A 27,333-nucleotide genomic window follows, 5' to 3' on the forward strand; every position below is an offset into this window, starting at 1 on the left:
TCCTAGTGATTGGTTGTTTAACCCTCTGGCCAATAAACGGATTGGATTGCTGAAGTGCAGAAAGTCTGCAATGCCATTTCTAGTCAGATAGATCTCTATATCTCTGCTTCTGGCTTCCTATACATTTGTGTGATTGGGAATTATTGGGGTAAATGATCCCCCTTCACACAGAGATGATTCCCTGCTGCACGTCACGCTGCTTCTGAATGCCCCGGGCCCTATGGCAGAGCCCGCAACCCATACTGGATGCTGCAGCCCGGCCCCAGAGATTTCTTATTGCAGTGGTGGAAGGAGAAGCGTTTCAGTCCTTGTAATGCCCCAGGGCAGCGAGGGGAGATTTACTGCCCAGGGAATTCCTGGTGGTGACATTGTAGGTCCACATGGAGGTGCCAATTATCACCATTGCTGGAAGGGGTTGGGGTTACAAAGCCTGGTGGGCAGTGAACGGGCCCTTCTAATATTTGAGGACCCAGCCATGGAGTGAAATCCCTACAGTTATAAAAGTTTCCTGGGTGACACAAATAATCCAGCCCGGCCTGAATGATTAGATATCATTGGACAATCAGTGATTGTGAGCTGTGTATGGGCGGCCGGTCAGTAATATAAAAATCTGTACAATCATCTTAGCGCCCCCTACGGACAAATCATTGTGGAGATTCATGGATTGTGATACCGGCCGGTGAGAATCTTTCCTTTATACCGACTTTTATTGATCTGTCTGTATAGGGCCGGGGCTACAATCACAATGAAATCTCTTTCACCTTTGTGACCCCAGTGCAATTAATGTGCTGCTAACGAGGTGATTGCCAATCCATTGCAGCCCTAGGAATATTCGGTGCCCCCACCCCCAATGTTACATTCTTTGCTCCCCATTATTACCTCTGCATAGGACTCCGGGAGGTTTTCCACTTCTCGTTTTCCTCCGGGTCGTAGTCCATAGGACCAGTGCTGTGCGTGGCAGATATGAGAGGACAACAGGAGGACGATGACAAGGAGAAGACCTGCAGAGCCATGGCGCCTCATCCTGCACAAAACAGATTACATGATGGCACCATTGGCACACAGAGGGCATCGATCTGTAACCACTGGCACCATTGCTGCAGCACCATACACACCGGGCATTATTATTGATGGAGATAAATTCCCTGCAGGAACTCCTAATTACTACTACCAATTATTAATCCAAGGAACAATAGGAGAATAAAACAATAACGCCGCATCCCAGGTAACAAATATCTTCATTGGTAACGCTGATCTGTATGAAATGACACAGACGGAGGGCAGATAAAGGTGAAATGACCACCAACCCGGCACGATGGCTCTGTAAATAGAAAATCTGCTCCGCCATGCAGTTATGTTTATAGCACTGGAAGGGCCACAAGGGAACCTCCACCAAATTGTGTAAATCAGTGAGAGAAATATCCAGAACTGAAAATCAGATTATAAATTCATCCAGAGGAATAAAACATTTCATCTGTGAATCTCACCCCACACCCAGCACCCCTCACCCTGTACCCCACACCCCGCCCTTAGCACTCTGCACCCAGACCCTGCACCCTACACCCAGCACCCCTCACCCTGTACCCCACACCCCGCCCCTAGCACCCAGCACAGCCTTTACTATAAACCCAACAACCACGGAAACATTTCCATGGCAGATGTTCTGAGATGAATCAAAGTTCTGTTTGTAGACATTTCACATCATTTCACATTGTGAAGGGGTCTGGGGGTAGCTGTGGGCTGAATTTCTCCTCGTCGGGCATTATTGGTGTTGATGGGTCTATAGGCCGGGCTTATTGTGGATCTGCATAACAATGGTAACACTAGGGAACAATTTTGAACTTTGGATTTTTGTATTACCATAACATACCTGGTTTATTGGAGGAATTGGGAATTCCAATCTATAACTGAATGGCGACTATTCATCGATAGCTCAAAGCGGAGCCTAAAGTGTGTCCTCCTTCACAATGGCAATATATTTGGGTCAGTCCCAATTGGTCATTCAGTTTCTCTTTGTGAAGAATATGCAGACATAAAGAGAGTCATTGAGTTGTTACAATATCACAATTGGGTGATCTGTGGACCTTATAATGTTATGCTTCCTTCTTGGTCAGCAATGCGGATACACCAAGTATCCCTGTTATCTGTGCATGTGGGACAGCAGAGCTTGTAAGAGGCATTGGGGGGAAAGGAATTGTCCTCCAGGATCTGCCCTAAAACCAGGAGATCCAAACATTCTACATGAGCCACTTGTTGATAGAATATTATATTCCCGCCTCTGCACATGGAACTGGGTCTGATGAAGCAGTTTGTTAAAGCTTTGCCAACTGAAGGAGAATGTTCCAAGTTCCTCATGTTGGCATTTCCTAGCCGGTCATTTGAAGAAATAATGGCCGGTGTGTTTGATGGTCCACAGATTCGGCAGCTCATCAAAGATGAACATTACATCAGGACAATGTCAGAAGAGGAATAGAATGCTTGGTAATCATTCAAAGCCATTGTCAAGGACTTTCCTGGAAACACACGAGCAAATAATTACACAGAAATTGTCCAGAAACTCTTGGAGAGATACAAAATGCTTGGTTGCAATATCAGCATCAAGGTGCATTTTCTGCATAGCCATCTTTCTAACTTCCCGGAAAACCTTGGTGCAGTCAGTGATGAGCAAGGTGAATGATTCCCCCAAGATTTGGTTCCAGTAGTGATTTGCATTGTTCAGTGGCTCCAGGTGCAGCCACAATGCAATATTTTATTATAATCTGTGTGTTGTATATCTGTATGTTGTGTATCTGTGTGTTGTGTTGTGTGTCTGTGTAATAAATTCTAAAATCACAAAATTGCACACAAATGACATAAAGTGTGGCCCTAAATCTCTGCATAAAATCCAACCCAAAATGTCAGGACAAAAATGAAATTGCTCCTCTGCTCTCCTCCACCCAGCAGTGGCAGCTATAGAAGGAACATTCACTAATTATTATACATCGCTGCGTAACATGTTGGTGCTATATAAATCCTGGTTATTAATAATAATATTGTGAATCCCCCGCACACTGCCTGGGTCCCATTGGGGAGATTTTCCCTCTCTTGGACGCACTGCAGAGATCTTCCCAATAAAAGTGTCATCCCTATAGGATGGGGACAGAACTTTTATTATTCTGACAACTCTAAAATCCGGATAATCCTTCATCACTTTCTATGACAGAGACCCCCCCAGTGCCAGGGATCTGAGGGGATCAGACATTGGAAAAGCTTTCCATGCAAAGTAATCTGATGATCTCCATGGATTCTACTTTGCTTTGATTTTCCCTGAACTCCATAGAGATTTCACTGAAGCGGTTGTGGTGCCGCCTATCTGATGTGCAGCAACGCAATCTGACACCGGAATATTCCGGCACCAACCATGTGGAGACTGAACCCTAAAACAACAATTGTATCTGCGCCCCCAATTTTTTGGCGTCTGATCATAGAAGCGCAGATATGGAGATTGTCCATCCTATGGGATCCTCACATTGACCCCCTCTCACCCCCAGGGTATAAATGGCTGGGGTAAGGGATGGCGGGCAGGGAATGACAGGAAGTCCTGGTGCCATCATGGTAGCGGTTGGAGTTTGCAGAGCTCAATCAGGCGAAGAACAGATTTTCCTGATCAATGTTCAATCAATAAATTGGGAATTCCCTTCTTTTTATTAGATTTTGTTGGATTTGATGTTTTACCGATATATCCAATCTATTGGTAACGATGCCCCGCCTTGTTCTCAGCGGGGATCTATCACTGCGACCCCGAATTCAGCCCCCCAATCTGTCTTACCTGTCCCGATGGATTGGCTGCCCCGAGGTCCCGTCTGTCCCGATGGATTGGCTGCCCCGAGGTCCCGTCTGTCCCGATGGATTGGCTGCCCCGAGGTCCCTCTGATGGCACCTTTTCCTTTGATGTCTCCTATTTATACTGCAGAACAAACATCTCTGAACCTGCAATGTACAAAGCACCCCGCTGATTAATCCGGATCAAATCGATTAATTCTGGGAACTTTGTGTTGTCTTTTGTTCTCTCATTAACCCCTCGTCTGGGCTTCCTAACAAATCCACAATAATCCCTCCCCAGGAAAATGAAGAATTTAGCACAATAATAACGAATAAAGCATCGCAATATCTCAATGTGTGGGGTCAGTTAGCCCACCGACCATGGAATTGTCCCTGTAAAGTCACATTGGATGTCTCACATTGGACGATTTGTGTGCATCCAATACCTTCACCGATATAACTACAGAAATGTTACACTGAAAGTTGTGTTGTATAGCCGGTGCAGGGAGCAGAGATGTGGGAGGGGCCCACCCAACACAGACTACCTGCAGAAACCTATAGGGGGGGCGGAGACAGACCGGTCACCCGGCACAATAAGAGAGAGCAGTAATGATCAGTCTGTGACTCCACGCAGGATCGGTGATAATGAGCAGATCTTGTACAGATCTCTGTAGCTTCAGCCGTCAGCCAGGATTTGTTGCTTTGCATTGAGCAGTTTGGGGGTCACTCGGATTGCGTTTCTTATTAATTGCTCCCTGCACAGATTTTCCATCCCAATGACAGGTGGCACAGAAACAAAACATTCCCAATATGTGCAGAGTATGGGCTGGCTTTACCCCAATTCAATGCTTGGTTCCACTCTGCCCCAATTTGCCCCCCTTGGAACACCTTACAGGATTTCTTTGCCCTCCCCTTGTGTGGGGGTAGGGAGGGGCACCTTGATGCCATCCTCACAGTAGGTGGTCTGACTGGCATTGGGCAGCATTGGTTTCCTGTGTGGGGGATCCTGCAGTGATCAGAGGGGAATATAGAATGAATGTTCCCCAGGTCACGTTCACGTTACCACAACTGGGTGAATGTTTGGAAAGGGTCGGATTTATTTCAGGATTTTATTATGGTTCATGGTATTGTGTTCTGCAATTTTATTGTCACCGGCAGAGGAAGGAAGGCAAATTCCACTTCCTGGGGACACAGCAACATAAACCTGGAACAAATCCCTCGTCCCATCCAAAACTAAACTAAGCCGAGGCCGGGCGATAGGAAGCGGAGCTGGTAAAGGGTTTCCTGAAAATGGAAGGCTGCAGATTAATCAGCATAGAAATCCAAATGTAATCTCCACAAATCTCCCCATCTCATCTGACAAACACAGGAGGAACGAGAAATCGACAATATGAGAACCCCAGAACATTCATCCAGCAGCTCGATGGACAGACCTACCGCCAATAATATGGAGATCTCCCTCTGTAAACACCAATCACTCCTCTGGGAAAGCTCGCTTTAAGATTTTGGGTTGTGTCTGTGGGGATTTGCCCCCATTGGTGAGGTCAGGTACTGATGGTGGAGTTCCTCCACACCAAACAGGTGACCCCATGTCTTTATGGAGGGGGCTTTGAACCCCAGAGTTTGATACTTTTGGGGTACCAATATTTACCTATTTGAGTCAGTTTTTTTATTTAGTAGTAGAATTGGGAAGTTTTGTTTGCAGTTTGATATTTAAACAGATTCTGCCAGTCAGCAGCTTTACCGGAGCAGAGAACCAACCCAAAATATCTTCATCATCATCATCATCATCATCCCAGCAGGGAGCTGGTTACTGGGTCCACCTAAAGGTTATTACAGGGATGAGGTCCAAACTTACAGATTACCTGGGTCCCCCTTCCTGCATTATAAATCATTTTCACGCTCTGCCATCATTCACTGTTCAATGGTTTAACAACAACTTGTCCGAGGTTCATAATTCCCAGCAGGAGAGGTCGGCAATGGCAGCCATACATTCCTAGAAAGTGAATCTAGAGTGAAAGTGACACTGCAATGACAAAGAGGCCACACACAAAAATCAGTCCAAAAATATTTACTGTATATAGATTGGGGGAGGGGTAACAGTTCAGCACTTAATGTCAATTGCATAACTAAAGTATAACTCCAGAAGCAGCTGTGACAGATGCTTTAAGGCACTCGGTGACCCCTGACCTGCAGTGGGCCCAGCAACTCCATAACAAGTGCCTGGACCACAGGGCAAGAGGGCAATTACAGATATGACGAATCTACCACCAACATGGGTGACGTGGCTTGGAGGAGCCATTTTCCTCCCATTCAGTCTTGCACAGCGTGGACAACAGGAGACGCTCTAACAGCTGGTGAACTACAGGCCTCAATGTGCCTTCTGAGATTTGTAGTCCAGCAGAGGAGGAGGCTGCCCAGATCACATGACCACAGCTGTCAGTTTTCTCATCCACCATCATTTGTGCTACACAATTTGAATCACATGTGCATAGATTAAAGGTTTGCATGTCGCTAAAGCCTGCCGGGGTCACAATGCAGCGGCCTGGTTAACAGCCAATAGAAAATGATTTCTATTGTACAGTAAAGGAGAAGCAAGAAGTATGACACAGTCATCCCCCTTCCAGCCCTTCCTTATATGTTAGCGATATTTATCAGGCCATAGCAGCCCATCCTGCCAGTCTGATATAACTACTGCATTCCTAACATACCACCGGAGAGGCATGCAAACTCCATTTGTGTGTATATAATATGAGCTACATGTATGTAACACAGTAGACACGTGTCCTCTGTGATCATACCAAGAGATTAATGTATAGAGATTATATAGGCAGGTCGTCTCCGGTACGCCGGCAATCAGAGGGGCAGAATCTCCTCCGTACGCCTATCTGACGCTCTGAGACATGTGTAGTGGTGTCAGCATTTCCTCAAATATTGCGCCTTTCACATTGGATCCCCGCAAATTGGCTTCCTGTAGATCGCAGCCGGAGAGATCGCAGTTCTGTAAAGAAATAAGAGGAACAATATGAGGTAACCAATACAAGCGATTGCCAACATTACCCCAAAATCACCAAATCCTCTACAGAAATATATTTATTATTAAACTGTATTGATATAGCGCTAACAAATTACGCAGCGCTGTACAATAAATAGAGGATATAAAACATTCTTTACTTCAGACGTGTGAATGTGTTTGTAGGGATTTTATTACAGAAATAAAAAACTGCTTTAATTATTATTTATAATTGTATTATATAAGCTACTGTACATTTACATTACATTATTCACTATTTTTTTTTTTTTAAACTTTTTTTTTAAAGATTTTTTTATGTTTTATAAAAAAAAAATTTATTAATAAATTTATAAAATTTTGGACATATTTCGGTGAGTTATGCGGTAATTCGGTGAATTATAAGTAATTATTGAGTAATTCGGTGAATTATAGCCTACAATCTAAAATAAATTTCCATGCAAAAAATCAGGTGGTTAAATAAACCAATGAAAGGTTTTGTTATATTTGTTCAGTAAGTTGCTGATTCTTTTACACTGTCAGTTGAGAAATTCTTCTGCTCTGTGTGACAACGTTATTTCTATAGTATAATGTTATCTTATGAAATATAATTTCCCTTTCCTAACATTTAGGAAGCCCTTGGCCTGTCCCTGTCCGTTGTATAATTGTCCCCCCAGTGTTACAGTTTTCTGTACAGTTACTGATCACATGAATGTATTCCTCACACCACATGATATTTATGGGAATACAATATCAGCACACAATCATACATAGCAGGAACAGAGTACAAAGCAATCACAGGATGGGTTGTAGGTTTGGTTTGTAGCAGCAATGTGTGAAAAGCTCCGATCCCTCTTCCCTTCTGAATCCCTAACTCACTTCTCCAGCTCTTATTATTGAAGTCATGGAGCCCTTTAGGCCAACATTAAACTACATGGCCAAGTCTTTGTGAACATTTCACCAAACTGATGGTCCCTCTGCTGTTCCCACAAGACTGTGGCCCGGGGTACAAACCCATAAAGACATGGGGTCACCCCTCCCCTCTTCTCTGCTTCATATTAATGGCCAGGATTTTGTAATGAATATCCCAGGTTGCTGCTCACTAACATTTGGCCAAATGATGTGTATAATAATAATATTATTGTATAATATATTCCTTGCCCTCTCACCTCCAAGTCTGTTCCTGCCAAGGTAGCACCACGCAGGTTGCAGTTCTTTAATTTGGCATTTTTCAGGGTTGCAACCCGTAAATTTATTCCAGTCATCTGACTGCCTTCCATGTCAACACCCTTTAGATTCGCTCCTAAAGAATAGAGAAATAAAAGTTAAATACTTCTCCTTAACACCAGATATGATTTCTAACAAAACAGGAAATGATCTTTGATAGTGAGAAAAGGATTGTTGTCCCGGACCTTCCAGATTGGCCTTCAGGCCGGAGGGATCCTCAAAGTTACATCCTTTCAGGGAGGCTCCTTCTGCATTGGAACACAGCATCTTCACTCCCTGTAGATTGGCTCCCTGTGAGAAGATTTAAAGGATTTAATTTACACAATTCACTTTCAGGCTTCTTATAGTGAGAATCCCCTGAGCTATCCCCATAGCCGGTTGTGAGTGCTTTGTGTTTGATGTCCACAAGAATCATCTGAAATATTACAGAAATGCTGCTGGTGCAGGAGGACACAGAATATTAATCTATTGCTGGCTCCCCATGTATTACCAGCCTCACATACACATAGGGAATGTATCACAGTATAATAACAGGAGAATGCACCGGTAAAATGAGAATATACTCACAAAGCACTCCAATTCATGTGGAGGTATTATGATCAGCTGACACATTTAAGGCAGACCCTTCCCTGTCTGGGACACGCACAATATGTGGCCTGGTGTTCATTATTGGACTGATTATTACCCATTCTAGAATATTGTCCCCATAAGCGGATATGGAATATTTGGACAACTGGTTATTTTTGGGCCATATACTTACATTTTATTGAATACAAAAGATGTTCTTCTACACAATGCACTTTTATTATTTACCACACAATTCACATAACTAAACAATTGTTAAACCTTTCGGGTCAGCTGCTGAAGGGCAGCAGAACCCCCTCTGCTATGACCACACTGTGTACATGACCACTAGATCTGCCTTTTCTCTTCTCATGTTTCCTTCTAATTTCTGCAGACATAAAAGTGAATTCCCCCTTTGTTTTACATATAGGAGAACATGGTGCCGATATATCTTTCAGCACCACTCAGATCCATGGGCTGTGGGGGGATAGCAGACAACTAAAGCTACGTACACACTTCCAATTATTATCGTTGTTAAACGAACGACGAACGATCCTGCACGATATATACGAACGATCGTATAGCACCGATCCTGCACATAGAGATAACGACACGATCGTTCGTAGATATTGTACACACAATAGATACGATCGTTTGAGCGATAGAGGAACTATGTGCACGACAGGAAAGTGAACGAACGTTCGTTCATTACGCATGCTCAGACCATGGACGATCAACGAACGATCGTACACACGAACGATGGTCAACGATCGTCGTCCAATCCGATCCGCCGGTCGTTTCCAACGACTTTCCTCGTTCGTCGGCGTCGTTGGTTACTTTTTTTACGAACGATTTTTGCCCAATCGATCGTTCGTCGTTCGTTCATCGTTCGTTTTGAACGATAAAAATTGGAAGTGTGTACGCACCTTTACCCTCATAGTATGATGAGCACTTTCTATTATTTATTAACCTCTTTACACTGGGAGTTACATAGTAACACACAGGACAGACCACAAATTCTAACACTTACACAACATTCATACAAATAATCTCTAACCACAATCAGTATGACATTTCTTGCTTACATCCAGGACAGATCCTGACAGGTCTGCTCGCTCCAGGCAAGCTCCACACAGGTTGGCCTGAGTTAGGTTGCAGCCACTCATGTTTGCCATCTTGAAGTTTATGTACCGCAGGTCCAATCGGGACAGATCGGCTCCACTAAAATTAAGACCCTGTAAATAAATCAGAGATTCATTCCAATATACAGATGATGTCCCCCAACTCTTATTACTCAGACTACATAAAATATGGTACAGATTTCCTATTATTATTAAATGTCAAATTAAAGGCCCTCGATATAAAATCTACAAATGACAACCCATACGTCCAGGGCTAATATACGGGCAGCCCAAAGCGGTGATGTACTGGAGCTGACCCAACTGATCCAAGCAGGGCTTTAGCACCAAGGGGCAAGAAACTGAAGCTTCTCTGTGGAGGGGTTTATATTATTGATTAGTGTGAATGTTACAAGGAATACATTTTCACTTTAGATTGTTCTGTGAAAGTCCTTCCCATGGGCTCTGTGTTTTAAGAATCTAGTTATTATTATCAGTTATCTGTCTAGTGAGAAATTATTTAGAGCAGTTACTACTTTTGTTTTAGTCCTGACTTCATCTATAACAGCAGAATCTCATAGAGCTGATCACACAAATATCGATCAGTCACTACCAGGCGATGATGTGATTGATGAGGATGCTGCTAGCATTAGGAGACTTTACGGCAGTTCTGGAGCTTTCCATGGTGGTCCTATATATTTGATGCTGGGTATAAAATGTTATTTTAGTGTTTAAAGTTCACAGCGCAAGCTCCTCACATCTCTCTCTGCCATTATCTCTCAAACATTCCTCCAATGAATGTCAGAGGATCTCTCATGATTGTTTCCAGTGACGGATGAATGAAGGAGCACTATTCACCCAGCACTGTTCTGTTCAGTGAGAGAGGATGGGAGAGAATGAGCAATCGGCACCCCGTTGTGCTCTCCACAACAAGACTGAACAGCAGTAATTTCCGACCAGTTGTTTATAATCTGCCATGATGGACTAATCAATGACATTGGGAGACTGCTGCACAAATGTTAGTGTGCAATGCATTCAGGATTTTCTCCGGCGGGGTGGGAAGAAGATAATGATTCTTCACTAATGATTGTAATAATGAATTAGTGCTCACGGCTCCTCATGCTGCTTTCACGGTGCACTCACCTGACAGCGAAGTTCTGATTTGGTTGGAGTGGCAAGAAGGAAACGTATGAACTCCTTGCGAGATATTGGGGAATGATCCTCTGCTGGCTGCGAATTCTATGATACAAAAGACATCACCCAACTCTATAAAACAAACTTTACTACAGCAGACAGAAAGAATCCAGATCATCTAATGCTGTCCATATGAAAAATGTCACCAACAGAGAAATCAGTTACCTACGTTGGATTTTAACCTCCATTTGCTTCCTTTTGTTCTTTCTAATATCACGCTGAAAGCATTTTGGTAAATCTGTTCAATAAGTGCAAATTGTACAATTCTACAGAACTCCTCCCCCATGCTATAGAGAGGAGCAGAGATGTTCTGCACACATAATGCTTCCTGTTCTTGGTTGACACTGCTGTACCTCCAAACAGAAAGCATGTTACTGGCAGGATCACTATGTGATAATCAAGCCCAGAAGTTAGTAATGCAGCCCTATCACATTTAAGAACTGGTATCCTGCAATAGGTGTCACATCCGTTCTGGGTTTCACTTTAAAAGATTTAATCAAAATTTAACATACACCAAAGTAAATGACAGAATGCCTGTTACCTTTATTGCCAGCTCCAGGTGATCAATCAGGGAATCTATGCCAAAAAACTTGGCTTCCTCTAGGACCCCTGGAAGAAAATCAGGTTAGATCCTTCTACAGGACACAGATTACTATACAAGTTATTTCACAGAACTCACCCAACAAATTGACCCCATCATTGACGATCAGCTGACCATGGCGTAGGTAGTTCAGTATGGGCTCAAAGTATTCTGGGCTGCGATCAATCAGAAAAGCTCCTCGGTGATCTCTCTTATTGCCCCAGGCATCTGAAAAGCAAAGAAATCATAAACTGGATGATACAAGGGAGTCAAATATTTCAGTATGAAGAAACAAAGACGTCACTTCACTAACTGAAGATTTGTTAGTGACTAACAGAGACAAAGATCAGCCTGACAACCAGGCAAATAGCATCTTCAGGAGATCCCCAGACACTGCACTTCTCTCAGCACAACTTTCCATGACGCTCAGAGCTAAGCCGACCAATTACAAGCCAATCCACGAGACTTTCATATTATTATTAGTAAAAGTATTTATATAGCGCCAACATATTCCGCAAGGCTGTACATTAAATACAGACAGTGACACAGGAGGAGGAGAGGACCCTGCCCCGAAGAGCTTACAATCTAGGAGGTGGGGGAAGTATCACACAATAGGAGGGGGATATGGAATGGTGGGAAGTAGTGAGGGTTATGGAGACAGAAGAAGACGGGTAGGTGAGGGGGAAGCGTTGGGTTTAGAGTTCTCTTTTAAATGAGCAGAAAGTAGGAGCAAGCCGAATAGGACAAGGAGACCATTCCAGAGTCGGGGCAGCTCTAGAAAAGTCTTGGAGTCATGCGTGTGATGAGGTTATGAGTGAGGAAGTCATTAGTAGGTCATTGTTGGAGCGAAGAGAGCAGCTGGGGGGGATTTTTCTATCAGGGCAGATTGTAAGCTCTTCTGGGCAGGATCCTCCCCTCCTCCTCCTGTATCACTGTCTGTATCTGTCGGTCAATTGCAATCCCTATTTAATGTACAGAGCCGAGTAATACGTTGGCGCTATATAAATCCGGTTTAATAATAATAAAGAAGATTTACAATTGCAGCCGCCCAGAAATAAGGGAAGGAGTTTGATCTGCTTGTATGGTAACATTTCACAAATCATTACAAACCTCGGTCACTGAACATGTGAGATAACATGCTGTCCGGCTCCTTACTGACCAGCGTAGACCTGCGGAGATAAAGAGACAACAATGAGGATTCCTTTGTATAGAATATAATATCTAGAATTGTAATATTCCCATCAGTCCTCTTACCTTGTAGTGGTGAAATATCTGCCGCCCACGTTCAGTGTCAGCCAATCTGTGTGACTTCCTGTTAGGGGCTCGGGGACCATCGGGATGTCCAGGTCATCTAATAACACAGAAAGTGAGCGGTGATATCCAACAAATCCCTGAGCCCGATGTTGGGATCTCATATTGGGATCTCATAGTTCATCTTTCTAATCTTTGTATGAACTCACCAGCACAGGGATCGCCCTCACTCACATACAGAATATCATCATCTCTACGACACAGAAACAGAAAAAGTGTTAAAAGACAAAAATATCCACAGAAAATGCCAACAATTACAATTTAGCCTTTGTGCTGCCTTTTCCTCCTCTGGGGAGATTTCCCCTCACTTCCTGTTCCCCGGCGTCTGTGCGCTCTCTGACGGATCTCTCCCGGCGTCTGTGCGCTCTCTGACGGATCTCTCCCGGCGTCTGTGCGCTCTCTGACGGATCTCCCCCGGTCGCTGTGCGCTCTCTGACGGATCTCCCCCGGTCGCTGCGCGCTCTGTGACGGATCTCTCCCGGCGTCTGCGCGCTCTGTGACGGATCTCTCCCGGCGTCTGCGCGCTCTGTGACGGATCTCTCCCGGCGTCTGCGCGCTCTGTGACGGATCTCCCTCGGCGTCTGTGCGCTCTCTGACGGATCTCCCCCGGTCGCTGTGCGCTCTCTGACGGATCTCCCCCGGTCGCTGTGCGCTCTCTAACGAATCTCCCCCGGTCGTTGTGCGCTCTCTAACGAATCTCCCCCGGTGTCTGTGCGCTCTCTAACGGATCTCCCCCGGTCACTGTGCGCTCTCTAACGGATCTCCGATTCCTGAATAGTAGAACAGACTCAGGGCTGGGGTAATAAAAGAAAAGGAGGGCAGAGGTGCAATAACACAAAGCTACCCACTGACCTCCTCAGCTCCCAGGGATGTTGCTGTGCCGGAGTCTCCTTCCTTCTGCTGCACTTCCATTTGGCTGCAGCAGAGTTGGGAGCTGGAGGAACCTAATATGTGAGGGAGGGGAGACCGCTGGGGTCCGTCCTGTGACCGGCACACTGCTATGAGCGCTTGGGTCTTACCTTACCGGTCCGGGCTCCGCCCTTCACGAACAGGGTGACCCTCTTCATACTGGGCCACCTTCCCTCTCCAGCCAACCCGGAAGAGAGCTGCTGAGCAACGTGACAGCTCACCCAGCCCACCAATCACAGAAGCGCAGCAAGACCTATAGGATCCAATGAAAGTCGAGACTGGGCGGGAACTGAATGGTTTCATAGTGGGCGTGTCTGCAAACTTTCACTGTGGCAGTACGAGGCCCAGCACTTGTATGTGTTTTAGTGTTTTTCCTTATCGTCATTGGCTGGAATAGAATTGCCTAAAGACGCCATGTTGGTAAAAGGCAAAACTATTGTATACCCCGGCTAAAGTCTCATCATCACTTTCCTGTATTATAAGTTCTATTGTATTTCGGTATACAGGACTACGCTATCCCTTCTCACTGCTCTAATACATATTTCCAGTAAAATATCCTAAATACACTACAAGACAATACCATGTTTATAAAATGACGATTAAAGATTAAACTTCAAACCATATTTACTAAGAAAAAGGTATAATTATGCCCAAAACAAAAATGGCGGTTTTGACAACACTGTCTCGTAAAAGCCAAGTTTATGACCACTATGCGCATGCGCGCTGTCACGCCTCCCCGTAACCTTTCGAAACAACCGTTATAGCATTCAGATATCCTTCCGCGGAATATTTCTTGCAATTCTTGCCACCATTACCCTGTTCTGTTCTGTCCCATCTATATATTTAACGTATAAATCCGTCCATCGCCTATGGCAGCGTTATGTGATCTTTAATGGAAGCCGCTGTAGTAACCTTAGTCACGTGGGGATCTACTTTTTCTTGGCGGAAGGATTCTGGAGAAGCGGCGGATTTGAATTTGAATGCGCAGAAGGTGCCGAAAGAAGAAGGAGCTGAATGTAACCGGGCAACCCCTGTCCCGTCCACCGTACGTAACCGGGCAACCCCTGTCCTCCGTACCCTACGTAACCGGGCAACCCCTGTCCTCCGTGCCGTCCGTACCCGGGCAACCCCTGTCCTCCGTGCCGTCCGTACCCGGGTCCTCCGTGCCGTCCGTACCCGGGCAACCCCTGTCCGCCCTGTCCTCCGTACCCTGTGTAACCGGGCAACCCCCGTCTTCCGTTCCCCTTGTAACTGGGCAACCCCCGTCTTCCGTTCCCCTTGTAACCGGGCAACCCCTGTCCTCCGTGCCGTCCGTACCCGGGCAACCCCTGTCCTCCGTGCCGTCCATACCGTCCGTACCCAGGCAACCCCTGTGCTCCGTGCCCTCCATACCGTCCGTACCCGGGCAACCCCTGTCCTCTGTACCCTGTGTAACCGGGCAACCCCTGTCTTCCGTTCCCCTTGTAACCGGGCAACCCCCGTCTTCCGTTCCCCTTGTAACCGGGCAACCCCCGTCCCCTGTACCGTCCGTAACCGCGCAACCCCTGTCCTCCGTACCGTCCGTAACCGGGCAACCCCTGTCCTGTGTGTGCTGTTCATGGTCTTCTATGAGTTCTCTCTCCTCCATTATGAAGCCCCCATTCAGTTGAGCTGTGCTCTGTGCTTTGTATGGTGGTCCCCGGGTTCTATTAGTCTTTATGATATGATGACAATTATCGGGCCCCCATACATATTCAGATGAGATCATTGGCCACTCCAACCATTCAATATTTAGCTCTGGTTTTGGGTCCAATTCCTTCTATTTGTGTCCGTCTGTCCGTCCTTCAATCCTTCCATCTGATTGTAAGATCGTCTGTCCCCCCGTCCGATCTCATGTCGGCCTGTCCTTCCATCTGAACCCGTGTTGTCCTTCTTCTAGGTGAGAAATGGCCGCCAGGATCGTGTTGCAGGAGATCCCCATTTTGCCCCCACCCATTGAGCAGGAACCCTTTGTGATTGGACCGGAGGAGGCCGTAGCGGATTGTTGCCCGCAGATCTTCTCGTTAACTCCAAGAGCTCACATTAAATACATCAGCAATGACGAATCCAAAGAAAATCTGGTGCCGGCCCAGTTGGACAAAATGCATACCAAGAAATACCATTGGGGGAAGAATGATGGCAGCAAAGCAGCGGACCTGGTGGAATCCGGGGATCTGGTTGAGAGAATGATCACTCCAAGGAAGGAGAACGAATGTTCTGATTGGAGGATTGGGGAGCCAAACACACCAATGGATTTCTCCAAGGCCACTGTGGATGACTTTGGCATTTCAAGCGAAAGCTTCACCAATTGTGTAGGTAGGTAATAAACGTGGGTGTAAGTGCCCCAATGGGGGTAATTTTATCTGCTGGCTTTGTACTACAGTGCACCACATCGAGGGTTCAGGATGACCGCTTAGAAACAGGCTTGCCGTGTGCTATGATTGGTGGGGGGCGAGGGATCTGCCGTGTGCTACGATTGGTGGGGGGGGCGAGGGATCTGCCGTGTGCTACGATTGGTGGGGGGGGCGAAGGATCTGCCGTGTGCTACGATTGGTGGGGGGGGCGAAGGATCTGCCGTGTGCTACGATTGGTGGGGGGCCGAAGGATCTGCCGTGTGCTACGATTGGTGGGGGCCCAAAGGATCTGCCGTGTGCTACGATTGGTGGGGGCCCAAAGGATCTGCCGTGTGCTATGATTGGAGGGCTGGAGGGATCTGCCGTGTGTTTACATCAGAGGGATCTGGAAAGTTTTTATTGTAACTAGGAAAGAGCTAATAATTGAGTTTGTAGATCCGGAGATAAAAGTTCTGACTTTTCACTGATTCTGTAAATACTTTGCGTGTAATCTGAGCTCCAGTTCGCTCTGGGCCATCTTCACCTCTTTTCCTTTATTGATTTGGTATTTTTTTATATTTAGGAAAATCCCCCAGATCTCTGCACAAACACAGGCGCAGGTCTACAATTGGGGTGCGCGGATCACCAGAAATGAACTTTCTGATTCGCCAAATCGCATTGCAGAGAAGCAACCGAAAGGAGAAGGCGGAGCCTCTGGTAAACGCAGCCAATCACTGTGTAATGTAGAAATCTGGAATGCCGGCACCGGGAGATAGATGATGGGATGTGTGTGGGGTATTTATTATAATGCTCTATACGTTTGGTGTAGAAATATATTGTATATAAATATGATGTAAACATCAGGCAGAGGTTCCAGGGGGGTTCAGCATAAATATGGAGAGAGCCAGAAAAAGGTTTTCTCATTCTGCTGCCATTATTGGTCCCTGTATTGCATGGCGCACCAGATCCGCCTTGCTTTTATTTATCACATTTGTAATATTATCAATTTATTTCTACAGACAAATCCCTTTATGTCTCCACGGAATTCAGCACTGAAAGTAAAAATGTCGTCCTTCCAAAATGCCTTCCAAGCCGTGGAGGAGAATGAAGGAACAGGATTCTCAGAAAAGGAAGAAAGAAATTGTGACGCTGCGGAGAGGAAAGTTCCCGGTAGGTGGGACCCCCTATAAGAGCTTTGTTAGGTGCTGGGTGAGGGGAGGAATGCTGGCACTGACCCTGTGAGAGGGGGAGGGTAGTATTGCTGCAACACACATGAGGGGAGAGGACAATGTGGGGACTCATCATGTGTTGCTGCTCCTTTATTATCCAATCAGAGAGCTGAGTTTGTACTGCCTGGATCACAATACCGGCTGATAGGAGTTACAAATCAATTGGCAGTAAAAATAAAATCCCACCAATCAGTGAGCTGCGTATATTTCATAAAATCTGATCAGTTATCACCGGACTTCCCAAACCCCATGAGGATCCCATAAAATCATTTCTAGGGGTCCCCAGACTTTCCAAGGGCACTGCTCTCTGACTTACTGGCTCTGTAGATCTGCTCATTATGAGGGTTTCTCATTGTGCTGGATATTTTGATATTCCGGACCCTCTATGTACGGTGCTGGAACATACAAAGGTGGAAGGAGAAATGTCAGGGAAAAGAGGCTGGGGCTGAACTCCACCAATCAGGTCCCTCCTTCTACACATTTCTCTTTGGGGGGCCCCTTGGAGCCCAATATATTATGCGGTATTTATATAGCACCAACATATTACACAGCGCTGTACAAAGTCAATCGCCCTATAAATTTGGGATTTGCACCCCCAGAATATAAGGAATGGTGTTTGAGTCTTGCAGTTTCTTATGATTCTATCCTGCCCCAGTCAGACTTCAATCACTCAGCATAAACCTCCAATGCAGGTCCAGCATGCAAAGGGTAAAAGCTTTACAAATCTCATTTATTCTGTAAACATTAATTTTTTTGTAGCTGAAAATCAAACTTTCCTGTTCAGAATTTTCAGTCTGCAGTTGGTTGTAAAATATATTAACCTGCAGGATACCTGCGGTGTTATAGCACCTGCCACACTGGCTGCATGCTGAGAGCAGAGGCGCAGGTGAAAGCAGCTTTGCGGGGGAAGTCTGTTTTACAGGCAGTGTCATGCAGAGCAGGAAGTATTCTGTATAAGCCTGGACAACCAGCAGAACATAAACATTACAGGGTCTGATTCTGCACAGCTTTTCTGTAATATTTTATCCTCTGCATTCTTATTGGCGAAAAGCTCACAATGGAGTGAAAGTGCTCTGTGAATTGTCTTTCACTTGTTTGATGTCCTGATTTGTAGTGTTTGTGGTTGGAGCAGCTCAGAAACACAACGAGCTGAAGAAGTAACTTATCCGGTGATCAGATTTCTGCTAATTGTCCCATATAGGAGCCGTATAGCAACTGCTGCCCCTCAGGCTGGGTACACACATTCACCTTTCACCATCTCTTACAATGACAAAAGACTGAAAGATGAATGAATGAGTGTTGTACATACAGCACCATTCTGTTCTATGGCGAGAGAAGGGTGGAGCAGCACCCTGCTGTGCTCTCTCCCCTTCACTTTCATTACGATCGTTCCTTGTTTGTGGCACTGCCAGGACGGATCCATATACCACGAGCGATGTAGCCTTAGTGTATAAATCTCAAATTCCTAAAACCTTCCAAAGCACCAATTAACCTCTGAGCAATCTTCTAATTCTTCATTAATGCCGCATCAGCAACTCTGCTCTGTATTAGGCAGAGAAATACTAAAGTCACCTGGCCATCACTGAGCACCCTGACCTCTCCTCACCCGTATGGTGTGCAAGGCTAGGAGAATCATCAGTTATCCTCTATTATCCTCTGATATACAGAATCCTAATATTTATCCTCTGACAGTGGTCCCCAACCTTTTCGGACTGGCAGACCACTAAACTTACCGGCTTCAGACCGCACGTGTCCTTTAAAAGTGAAGAAACTTCCTCTTTAGTGACGTCATAATGCCAGAACGCGCCCATTCTCTTATCCCAGGTCTGAGCCTGTGTCCAGAGACAACCTGCCCACCTCCCCGAGCCTGTGATCTGTATGGGGAACATGGTCCACAGAGAGCCACTGACCACCGGTTGGCTATGATATACAGAATCCTAATATTTATCCTCTGATATACAAATTTATAATATTTCAGTGTTCAAACAGGAAATTTTTTCAAGCTGGGTGGGAAGAAATTGTAGGGAGGTGGTGGCCCCTGTAGCGTGATCCAACTTATCAGTAACCACCGAAAAACAGCCGGGTGGTGCGCCCAGCTGGGGAGAACACTGTATTTCCATACAATTTTATACAAACCTATAGCGGAGAATCCATCCACCTAGAGCCTCATAGACCCTATATATATATATATATATAGACCTGTATTATATTCTCTTTCTGTTTGTTGCACATAGAGGTGAAGAACGAGGAGATTCAGCCGGTGCCGAGCTCAGCAAGAGGCCAGAAAAGAAAAGTCATGTTTGCTGATTCCTTCAGTCCTCCATCCAAAAAAACGATCTGCCGTATTCAGTCTGCGGAATCAGAATGTCGCCCATCCTCCGGTCAGGCTCTGCGACCTGTTCTGAAGAAAACTCCCAGCAAGTTCAGCATCTGCAGGGTGAGTGTCCACAAGTCGTGTTTATTATTTATAATATTATTATTATTATTATTATTATTAATATATCTGTGCTATGTAACTCTGCAAGCTATAATATCAATAAATCAAAATATTGGAATAGATCTGATGGTCTGGCGGCCATATTGTTCATATAGCAGCTTCCAAAGTTTGCATTTTTGTTCCCCAATAAATTGGTTTCCAGCCTTCAGTGTGGATTATGTGTCAGTGAAATCTATGAAGGTCTCTTTATTCCTGGACAGTTTATTGTTGGCTGTAGTTTGACTATGGCAGAAAATATTCACAAGAAGGAAGCTGTATAGAGAGCACTGATCTCCCTCTTACTAATCGAGTGATTGAATTCCCATGAATAGTCTAATCTTCATTCACTGACAGTCCTATAAGCTGGAATTACTGGCAGCCGTATAGATAACAGCCCTGCTGCATGACAAACCATAAAGTGGCTGCTCCATCCAATGTGCTGAACCCTTATCTGCTATGTATGGGGGGGGGGGGTTGTACTCAGTGTTTTGGTATTTCAGGTTTGTATTAGAAAACCTTTAATTCTCTCTTCTCTCTGCAGGATGAGCCAGGAGATCAGAGAGTTTCCTTTTTAGTGCCAGAGACTTCGGAGAATGGTAAGCAACGTCTGTGCAGAGTATAAATGTCAATAGAACTTTTCTATTTCCTAGCTATGTTTAGGAAGAATTCAGAGCCTAAAGTTTTTTTTTCTGCTTCCTTATTATTTTTACTTTAGAGGACAATACATTTTTCAAGAAACCTGTGAATGATTCTGTGAAGAAAAAGAAAAAGGTGACATTTGGAAGGGAGCTGAGCCCAGAATTATTCGATAAGACGCTTCCTCCAGACACACCATTACGGAGAGGAAGTACACCATACCGCCTGACTGTATCTGATCCTGCCACAACCACTGCCGAAGAGGCCGCTCACCAAAGCCCCTCCCTGTCATTACCACAGCCGGATTTTGACTGCAAAGATGAAGTGAGTTGGTTCTTTGTAGCCCCAGTCAGAGCTCTGAATGTTTGGATCCAGTGGGTTCCTGCAGCAGAAAAGTTGTTTCTTCTACCTCCCCTCCATCACTGTATCCTTAGAAATCCTGTGCAGACACGTCCCATAGGATGCCTGGCTCCTTCTGAACCCCATGTCACTGAGATCTCTATTGGGGGGGGACACTGATACCCGACAGTCCTAGATGAATGCCAAATTATTGTCTTTCAAGTGATGTAACTTGTTTATTGCAAACACTGTGATATGATACGTTTCAGTAGAATACCTGCACAATTGTGTATACTGCGGCTTTCACAGAATGGCCTTTATTTAACTCTGCTTGTTTAACAGCTCAGAAATCGAACCTCAGTAATATTCCTGCCATGTATTCTGCCTTCCCATGTGATTGGTTCTTGTATTTAGTAGAATAAATGGCTCATGAAAGAAAAGTATTTGGGTGCGGATAAAACTGAGGTATTACCTGCAATATTCTCAGGAAAATATATAATTATTCCTTTAGAGAACTTCCTTGGAGGAAATGATGACTTTACTTCCCTCAGACAGCTCTTCACTCACTAATAGAAGAACGGTAATGATAAGAACATAAAATATGGATAGCAATAACGGATTTGTTTGAAGGAAAATTGTTCATTTCTGCTTTAATTGCTTGCGTTTGATTAGTTCCAGTACTATAGTTCCCGTCAAATTCCACTTTGCTGGTCATATATGGGGTAAACACCTAAATCGGATTTTCCTTATAATCGTAATATGAATCCTAATATGGGGGTTATTGGTTATTATTCTGCTGTGTGAAGGGGATGTAGAAGTTTATTTTCTTTTTTAGTCATTGTTTGAAGCATTTCCAATGTTTTAATTGTTGAATTTTTTTTGTTTTAGGAGGACACCTTCCAACCCATTTCCCTTTGTTTTGATACTGGATCTCCAAGCCAAGACACCACCATGCTTTTGTCATCTCCAGGTATCTTCCAGTTACCTATTTTGTTAGTAATCTGAGAGGACAAAAATGAGATTTTTCTTACTGGTCCAGCCAGATTACTGTAAATTATAATCCAATCAGCATGACACATGGCAAATCCTAATACTTCAGGTATGGAGGGGGTATGTGACTCTCCATGTCACAGGGCTGGTTATCTGCCCAGTCACATTGGTGCTGAGAGATTTGTCCGCCATGTATAAGCCACAAATCCAATTCATCTTCAGCTTACGCATAGCAGTGTAAGAGGAAGTCACTGTCATTGGTGAGGGGGCATTAAAGTGAAACTTTCTTTACTCTACATTGAGAAAAAGTTTACCAACAATAAACTTTCTGCAGAAGCATTGAAGTGTACAGTAAGTTGACTTTTTTCTTACTATAACAGGTTTAGAATCTGTCAGACTTTTAGGGTTCACTTTTGCAGGAAATGAGGGGCAATGTTGTAAAACTTGATGGGGGTTGTAATTTAGTTATAGGAGTCATGCTGATTATTCTGCTCCCTAATCTTTAAGACAAAATCATCTTCTAAGGGAAACCTAACATTTCTATTCTGCTGCACCCACCCTTCACCCCTCCACCAACCACGAAAAAATATAATGCTAAGAAGGCCATTGGTAGCTAATATTCCTCCTGATGATTATTCCTCCTCTCCCCACTGAACTCTCCAGTCATTGTTCTTCAGTAAAGTTCAGATTTCCATTATTTGGATGGATTTATCTCTGCTTGTGTTTAGGTAACAATGATCCGGTTTGCCGAATGAAGGAACTGGAAGATGTAAATTGGGAAGATGAAACCTCTGAAACCCTTCCAGAAAACCCGTCCACAGCCTCCCCTGCACTGAATGCAGAGATTACAAATGGTAAATAAGTGGTCGGATTATGTAATGTTAGATGTACGAGTAATGAATGTTCCACAGATATCACCCTCTTCTGTATACCATGGCGGTGCTCTGCAATAATGGTAACGTTTTCCACTTCTGCCATACCTGGACCCTAAATAATAAAATACAAATCTAATTCCCCTTTGATTGGCCCACTAATCGATCTGCCTTCGTTCTAGAATCAGTGAATTCTAATGAATCATTTTAGGAGTAGAAATTCTTTATAACCTCCAGGTAACTTGCCCCCCACCAAGCCTTGGAAAGAAGGAAATGTTTCATATTGGCCATTGGCTGGAACCCAGGAAAAATAATATATATAATACTGAACATTTGTATTGGGGGACCATGCTGCCGCGTACTGGACAATTGTATTGAGTGATGATGAGCCCACGTACGGGACATTTGTATCGGGGGATGATGGGGCCACGTACGGGACATTTGTATCGGGGGACGATGGGGCCACGTACGGGACATTTGTATCGGGGGACGAAGGTGCCACATACGGGACATTTGTATCGGGGGATGATAGGGCCACGTACGGGACATTTGTATCGGGGGACGAAGGTGCCACGTACGGGACATTTGTATCGGGGGACGAAGGTGCCACGTACGGGACATTTGTATCGGGGAACGATGGGGCCACGTACGGGACATTTGTATCGGGGGACGAAGGTGCCACGTACGGGACATTTGTATCGGGGAACGATGGGGCCACGTACGGGACATTTGTAGGCAGCAGGGTGCATTATGGGAAGATGGCGGGCAGGAGGAGGCAGCAGGGTGCATTATGGGAAGATGGCGGGCAATATTCTGCATAAAAGATAATTATAGATGGTGGGATCAGAATATTGCAGGGCCATGACCGAGCTGCATTGCTTTAGCTGCATTGGAGAAAAGTGAGGTCAGGGACCTGGCTGTGCTGTCTGCTGGGTGGGGGAGGGCTTGGTGTATTACAAAGCATCTGGCAAGTACAACTGTCCATTCAAATGTCAGATTTATATCCTTAATATACTAACACGATGGCTTGGTATCTCTGTGGTGGATATCGTGTAGACTGGTTAGTCTCCTCCAAGTGTCATAACCGGTAAAAGGCCAGATGGTGGCGCTCTGCTCCTTTGGACCAATTTTATCCTTAGACTTAGAGTAAGATAGTTTAGGGAATCGCAGCTTCCGGCTGTGACATGGAGCCCCATGGAGGGCGCTGAGAGTCTCTGAAATAAGTGCACCACCTCCTAGATTGTAAGCTCTTTGGGCAGGGTCCTCTCCTCCTCCTTTGTCACTGACAATGGCAACCCCCTATTAATGTACAGCGCTGTGTAATATGTTGGCGCTACATAAATCCTGTTTAATAATACATTTTATTCTTATTTTGTTACATTCTGTGCAGGTAAAAGCCCCCCGAGGTAAAGGTAAGAAGAGCCGGAGGCGACCCAAGAAATCTCTGCAGAAACCTTTGTATGGGGATCGAGAGACGGCCTCCAAGAAACCTCTGCTGAGTCCAATTCCTGAGCTGCCGGAGTGCTACCCCCCCACGCCTCCGCCCGCTGCAGCGCCATCACTTGGTAAATGCCAATTCCTTTCATCGATAATGTGATATTATGGAATATTGCTGGCCATACACACTGCAGGTTTATTCCCCCATTCACATCATTTTGACCACACATTGACCCTAATAAAGCTCTCCAAGGCTGAGGGAGAAGATGCTTTTATCAGTGAACCTGGGTGATCCAACAAACCTGGAATGGATTTCTTAAGTCATTGGCTTATTAGCTAGAAAATGTCCTTGACCAGATCCATTCCAGGTTTCTGGATCACCCAGGTTCACTGATGGAGAGATATGACAATGTTTCATTGATTATGGAAATCTCGGATGATTTAGTGTCCTTTCCTATATTTTGGGTTTTACATTCACCTGCTGCATTTTTTTTTTTACAGACGATTCCCTAACTAAACGATTTGTAAAGAAGATTCCAAAAAGAAAAGGATTCCTGCGAAGCAGCCGAGTGATCGATGTTCATTCTGCAGATGATTCTTCTGATCCAATCGTTCCGAAGTTGATTACTGAAGGTTCCGGTTGTCTGGATCAGGAGATCTCCGAGGTGAAGTCTTCCGATGTCGGTGAATCCACAGATCCGCTCATTGGTCTGGAATGTCCTTTGATGGAGCCCAATGCCGATTGTACACCAGAGCTGGGTGAAGAGGCCCCTGACAAGGGTACAATGGGGGCCACGACTGCCCCGAAGCCACAAAACAAATCCAAGAGGCAATCTGCCCCCCGAAGACGATCATCACAAATCTCCACCACAGAACCCCCCTCAGGTCCATATAATGCCGAGGGGAATCCTGCTGACCAAAATCCAGATTTATTGGTGGAAAACCCGTCCCGTTCACCTGAGCTGCCGTCAATCCCAGGCTTAGCCAATAGGAAAGGAGGAAGACGCCAGTTCTGTCCAATCACTGAACCCAATGTCCCTACCCCAGATCCTTGCACAGTGTTCCCTCTCCCTGATGAGGAGCCATATCTGCCCATCGATGAGATTCTGCAGTCCGCCGGGCCGGAGAAGGTGGTGAGACGCAGCATGAGGCTGCGCAGAGGTTCTGGTGCCAGTGGGTTGTTCTGGGTTCCGGAGAAAAGCAGCAGTGAGGCCCCCAGCAGAAGGAAATCTCTCAGCTCTGCATTGCAGCCTTTAGAGAACAGAAACCCAACGCTGGAAACTCAAACTCTACCAATGGATCAGCATGCGCCAAGTGAAGCTACAAAGTCTCGGAGAAGAACCCTTTGTACCTCCACCCTACAGCAAACTTCTCTGTGTGACCCCAAGCGGAGGAGGTCAAATGTTTCCCACAAGGACTCTGCACAACCAATCACCAGCTTTACACTAGATACATAAAAATAGTGCCGGTCTGGGGGGAACTGAACCGACATGGGGTGCTGACTGCACTGCCTGCCTGCATATAATGACAAATCCCGGGGTGGACCCCGTGTTTCATCTGGTTACTTCCAGCACCCAATTTCCTAAATTCTGGTAAATTTCACTGTATTGATCTGACTGCGGGTTTCTTTTGTATCCTGGGAGATCCGAATCCTGGGAGCCCCCTCCCCCATATCAGAGGTTCCATCCAATCCGAGAGGGTTGGACCACCAATATTGTGTTTTTATTGTTATTAATATAGTAAAGTTATTGCAGCAGGGCTGCCATGGGCCCTATGATATGAGCCAGCCAATAGGGTGCCTCCATTTCCTTATAGTAGGACCAGAACTTATTTAGAGATTCTGCTGGTCCAGGAGATCGGATCTGATGTCTGTGGGGAGGATCTGAACCTCCCAGCTCCTGAGCGGTAATCCGTCCTCCATGTCCACAGGAAGCCATGATTGGGTCCCAGCACTCTGCTCTCTCCCTCGCTGGAGACCGGACAGCTACAAACTCACTGCTGATGGGGGAATAAAATAAATTAAATTCACATTTTTGTTTCCTGGAGCTTTTATGGTGAATGACACAATAACAATAAAAATATTTAAATGTCCACAGCCTGACCAATACCTGGGGCCACCAGCAGGGGTAAACATCGGGAGTTACATTGGGGGCCCCCTGGACTAATACGGATATGGGCTGTGACCCGTCAACCCTGCCTGCAAAGTTAATGGTTCTGAGGGAGCCCGGGGGATGGGAAAGTCATTGGCTGACATTGCTGGACCATTTCTGGAAATCTGGACAAGCATGCAGCCAGTGAAGTATCAGCTGTAATTTGCTGCTTTAGGCATGGAAGCTTTTGGCTGAGCAGGGGCCACCTCTGTTTTCTTGTCACGTTCATCCTGTGGTACCCAATCGCCTTCTCCCCGGTGCCGTTCTGTGCCGGAATTCTGAGTTTGTCATTTTTATTGTTTGTGTTCTGTAAAGATAAAACGCTGATTTCTGTTTTGTTGTCTTTTACTTTTATTTCTTATTTTCATGTATTAAATATCAGATTTTTCTCTTAATTGTCTCGGCTGTTTAATGAGTGAACGTTTTATTCCTCCTGGTGATGAGCGGGTTTCCTCCATAGGTTCCCAGGGGTTCCTGGGGCAGCCTGCAAGGGGCGCTGGTCCAACCCATGAGGAATGCTGGGAAGGGGCCCCGGAAGGTCAGCTGTTGTAGCCCCGTGCAGGGTGGGGGATGTCTGTCTCCAGGGTCGGGCTTTGTGCTGCCGGTTATTCTGTACTCTGTACGGCCGGTTTAGTGATTTCCATCCCTTCATGTGAATAAGGTAAGTTCCCCCCAGGGTACGTCAGGTATGTAGTCAATATTATCAGACCCCGCTGTATGGGACGGAAATAACTTTTATATATTCTGCATCCCATGTGGCCCTTGGGGGCCATTAGATGGGGTCCCACACTTGGGGACCCCTGAGGGGGGAGGGGCTGTGTCTTATCAATCACAATGCAGCCCCTGTGTTACCTTTGTTCCCCTTCCAATGCCCCATTTTCCTGCCCCCCTGTGTAGGCCAGGACCCCGGCGGCCATCTTTGTTTGGTAGGGGCAGATGTATGAATGGATTGCATTGTCAGATTTCACAAACCTCGGGGACGGCCTGGAATCCGAATCTCCGGAATCTCTGCCAAATGCAACACAGAACTGTTCCCTAGACGGCTGATTGTGCGGCTGGCGGGATCGCAGGCAAGGAATGCGGCCTAAAAAACACGGGATGGGGGAGGGGGAATCTCAATGAAATATTTCACCGATATT

At 45.5% G+C, this 27,333-nt stretch overlaps 3 protein-coding genes across 3 annotated transcripts; 2 read left to right on the top strand and 1 right to left on the bottom strand.

Moving 5' to 3' along the window:
- Positions 1–5,856: 5,856 nt before the first annotated feature.
- On the bottom strand, positions 5,857–14,017 carry KCTD9 (potassium channel tetramerization domain containing 9). Its single transcript, XM_072399157.1, has 11 exons — positions 13,830–14,017; positions 12,955–12,998; positions 12,749–12,845; positions 12,605–12,663; positions 11,594–11,722; positions 11,456–11,523; positions 10,864–10,959; positions 9,688–9,837; positions 8,224–8,329; positions 7,981–8,114; positions 5,857–6,802 (listed from the first exon to the last, which is right to left on the bottom strand). Exons 1-11 carry the CDS (start codon positions 14,015–14,017, stop codon positions 6,686–6,688), a joined length of 1,188 nt encoding a protein of 395 aa, XP_072255258.1. The 3' UTR covers positions 5,857–6,685.
- A 576-nt stretch (positions 14,018–14,593) lies between these two features.
- CDCA2 (cell division cycle associated 2) lies at positions 14,594–22,612 on the top strand. The gene is made up of 9 exons (XM_072402956.1): positions 14,594–14,759; positions 15,633–16,048; positions 16,649–16,782; positions 17,085–17,235; positions 19,529–19,731; positions 20,312–20,366; positions 20,486–20,730; positions 21,634–21,715; positions 22,464–22,612. The coding sequence occupies exons 2-9, from the start codon at positions 15,640–15,642 to the stop codon at positions 22,595–22,597; spliced, it is 1,413 nt and encodes a 470-aa protein (XP_072259057.1). The 5' UTR covers positions 14,594–14,759; positions 15,633–15,639; the 3' UTR covers positions 22,598–22,612.
- A 1,304-nt stretch (positions 22,613–23,916) lies between these two features.
- On the top strand, positions 23,917–26,589 carry LOC140324831 (uncharacterized). The gene is made up of 2 exons (XM_072402957.1): positions 23,917–24,172; positions 24,546–26,589. Exons 1-2 carry the CDS (start codon positions 23,932–23,934, stop codon positions 25,499–25,501), a joined length of 1,197 nt encoding a protein of 398 aa, XP_072259058.1. The 5' UTR covers positions 23,917–23,931; the 3' UTR covers positions 25,502–26,589.
- Positions 26,590–27,333: the final 744 nt, after the last annotated feature.

This window comes from Pyxicephalus adspersus, chromosome 2, assembly GCF_032062135.1.
Source record: "Pyxicephalus adspersus chromosome 2, UCB_Pads_2.0, whole genome shotgun sequence".
Lineage (NCBI taxonomy): Eukaryota > Metazoa > Chordata > Amphibia > Anura > Pyxicephalidae > Pyxicephalus > Pyxicephalus adspersus.

Bases quoted from the DNA above. Each gene is read 5' to 3' on its own strand.
- KCTD9 (XM_072399157.1), bottom strand. From the start codon at position 14,017: ATGAAACCATTCAGTTCCCGCCCAGTCTCGACTTTCATTGGATCCTAT. The intron at 11,524-11,593 runs GTGAGTTCTGTG...ATTTTCTTCCAG, and splicing joins TGATGGGGTCAATTTGTTGG to GGGTCCTAGAGGAAGCCAAG. The intron at 10,960-11,455 runs GTAACAGGCATT...TTTGTATCATAG, and splicing joins ACCTGGAGCTGGCAATAAAG to AATTCGCAGCCAGCAGAGGA.
- CDCA2 (XM_072402956.1), top strand. From the start codon at position 15,640: ATGGCCGCCAGGATCGTGTTGCAGGAGATCCCCATTTTGCCCCCACCC. The intron at 17,236-19,528 runs GTAGGTGGGACC...TGTTGCACATAG, and splicing joins TGCGGAGAGGAAAGTTCCCG to AGGTGAAGAACGAGGAGATT. The intron at 19,732-20,311 runs GTGAGTGTCCAC...TTCTCTCTGCAG, and splicing joins GCAAGTTCAGCATCTGCAGG to GATGAGCCAGGAGATCAGAG.
- LOC140324831 (XM_072402957.1), top strand. From the start codon at position 23,932: ATGTTGGCGCTACATAAATCCTGTTTAATAATACATTTTATTCTTATT. The intron at 24,173-24,545 runs GTAAATGCCAAT...TTTTTTTTACAG, and splicing joins CGCTGCAGCGCCATCACTTG to ACGATTCCCTAACTAAACGA.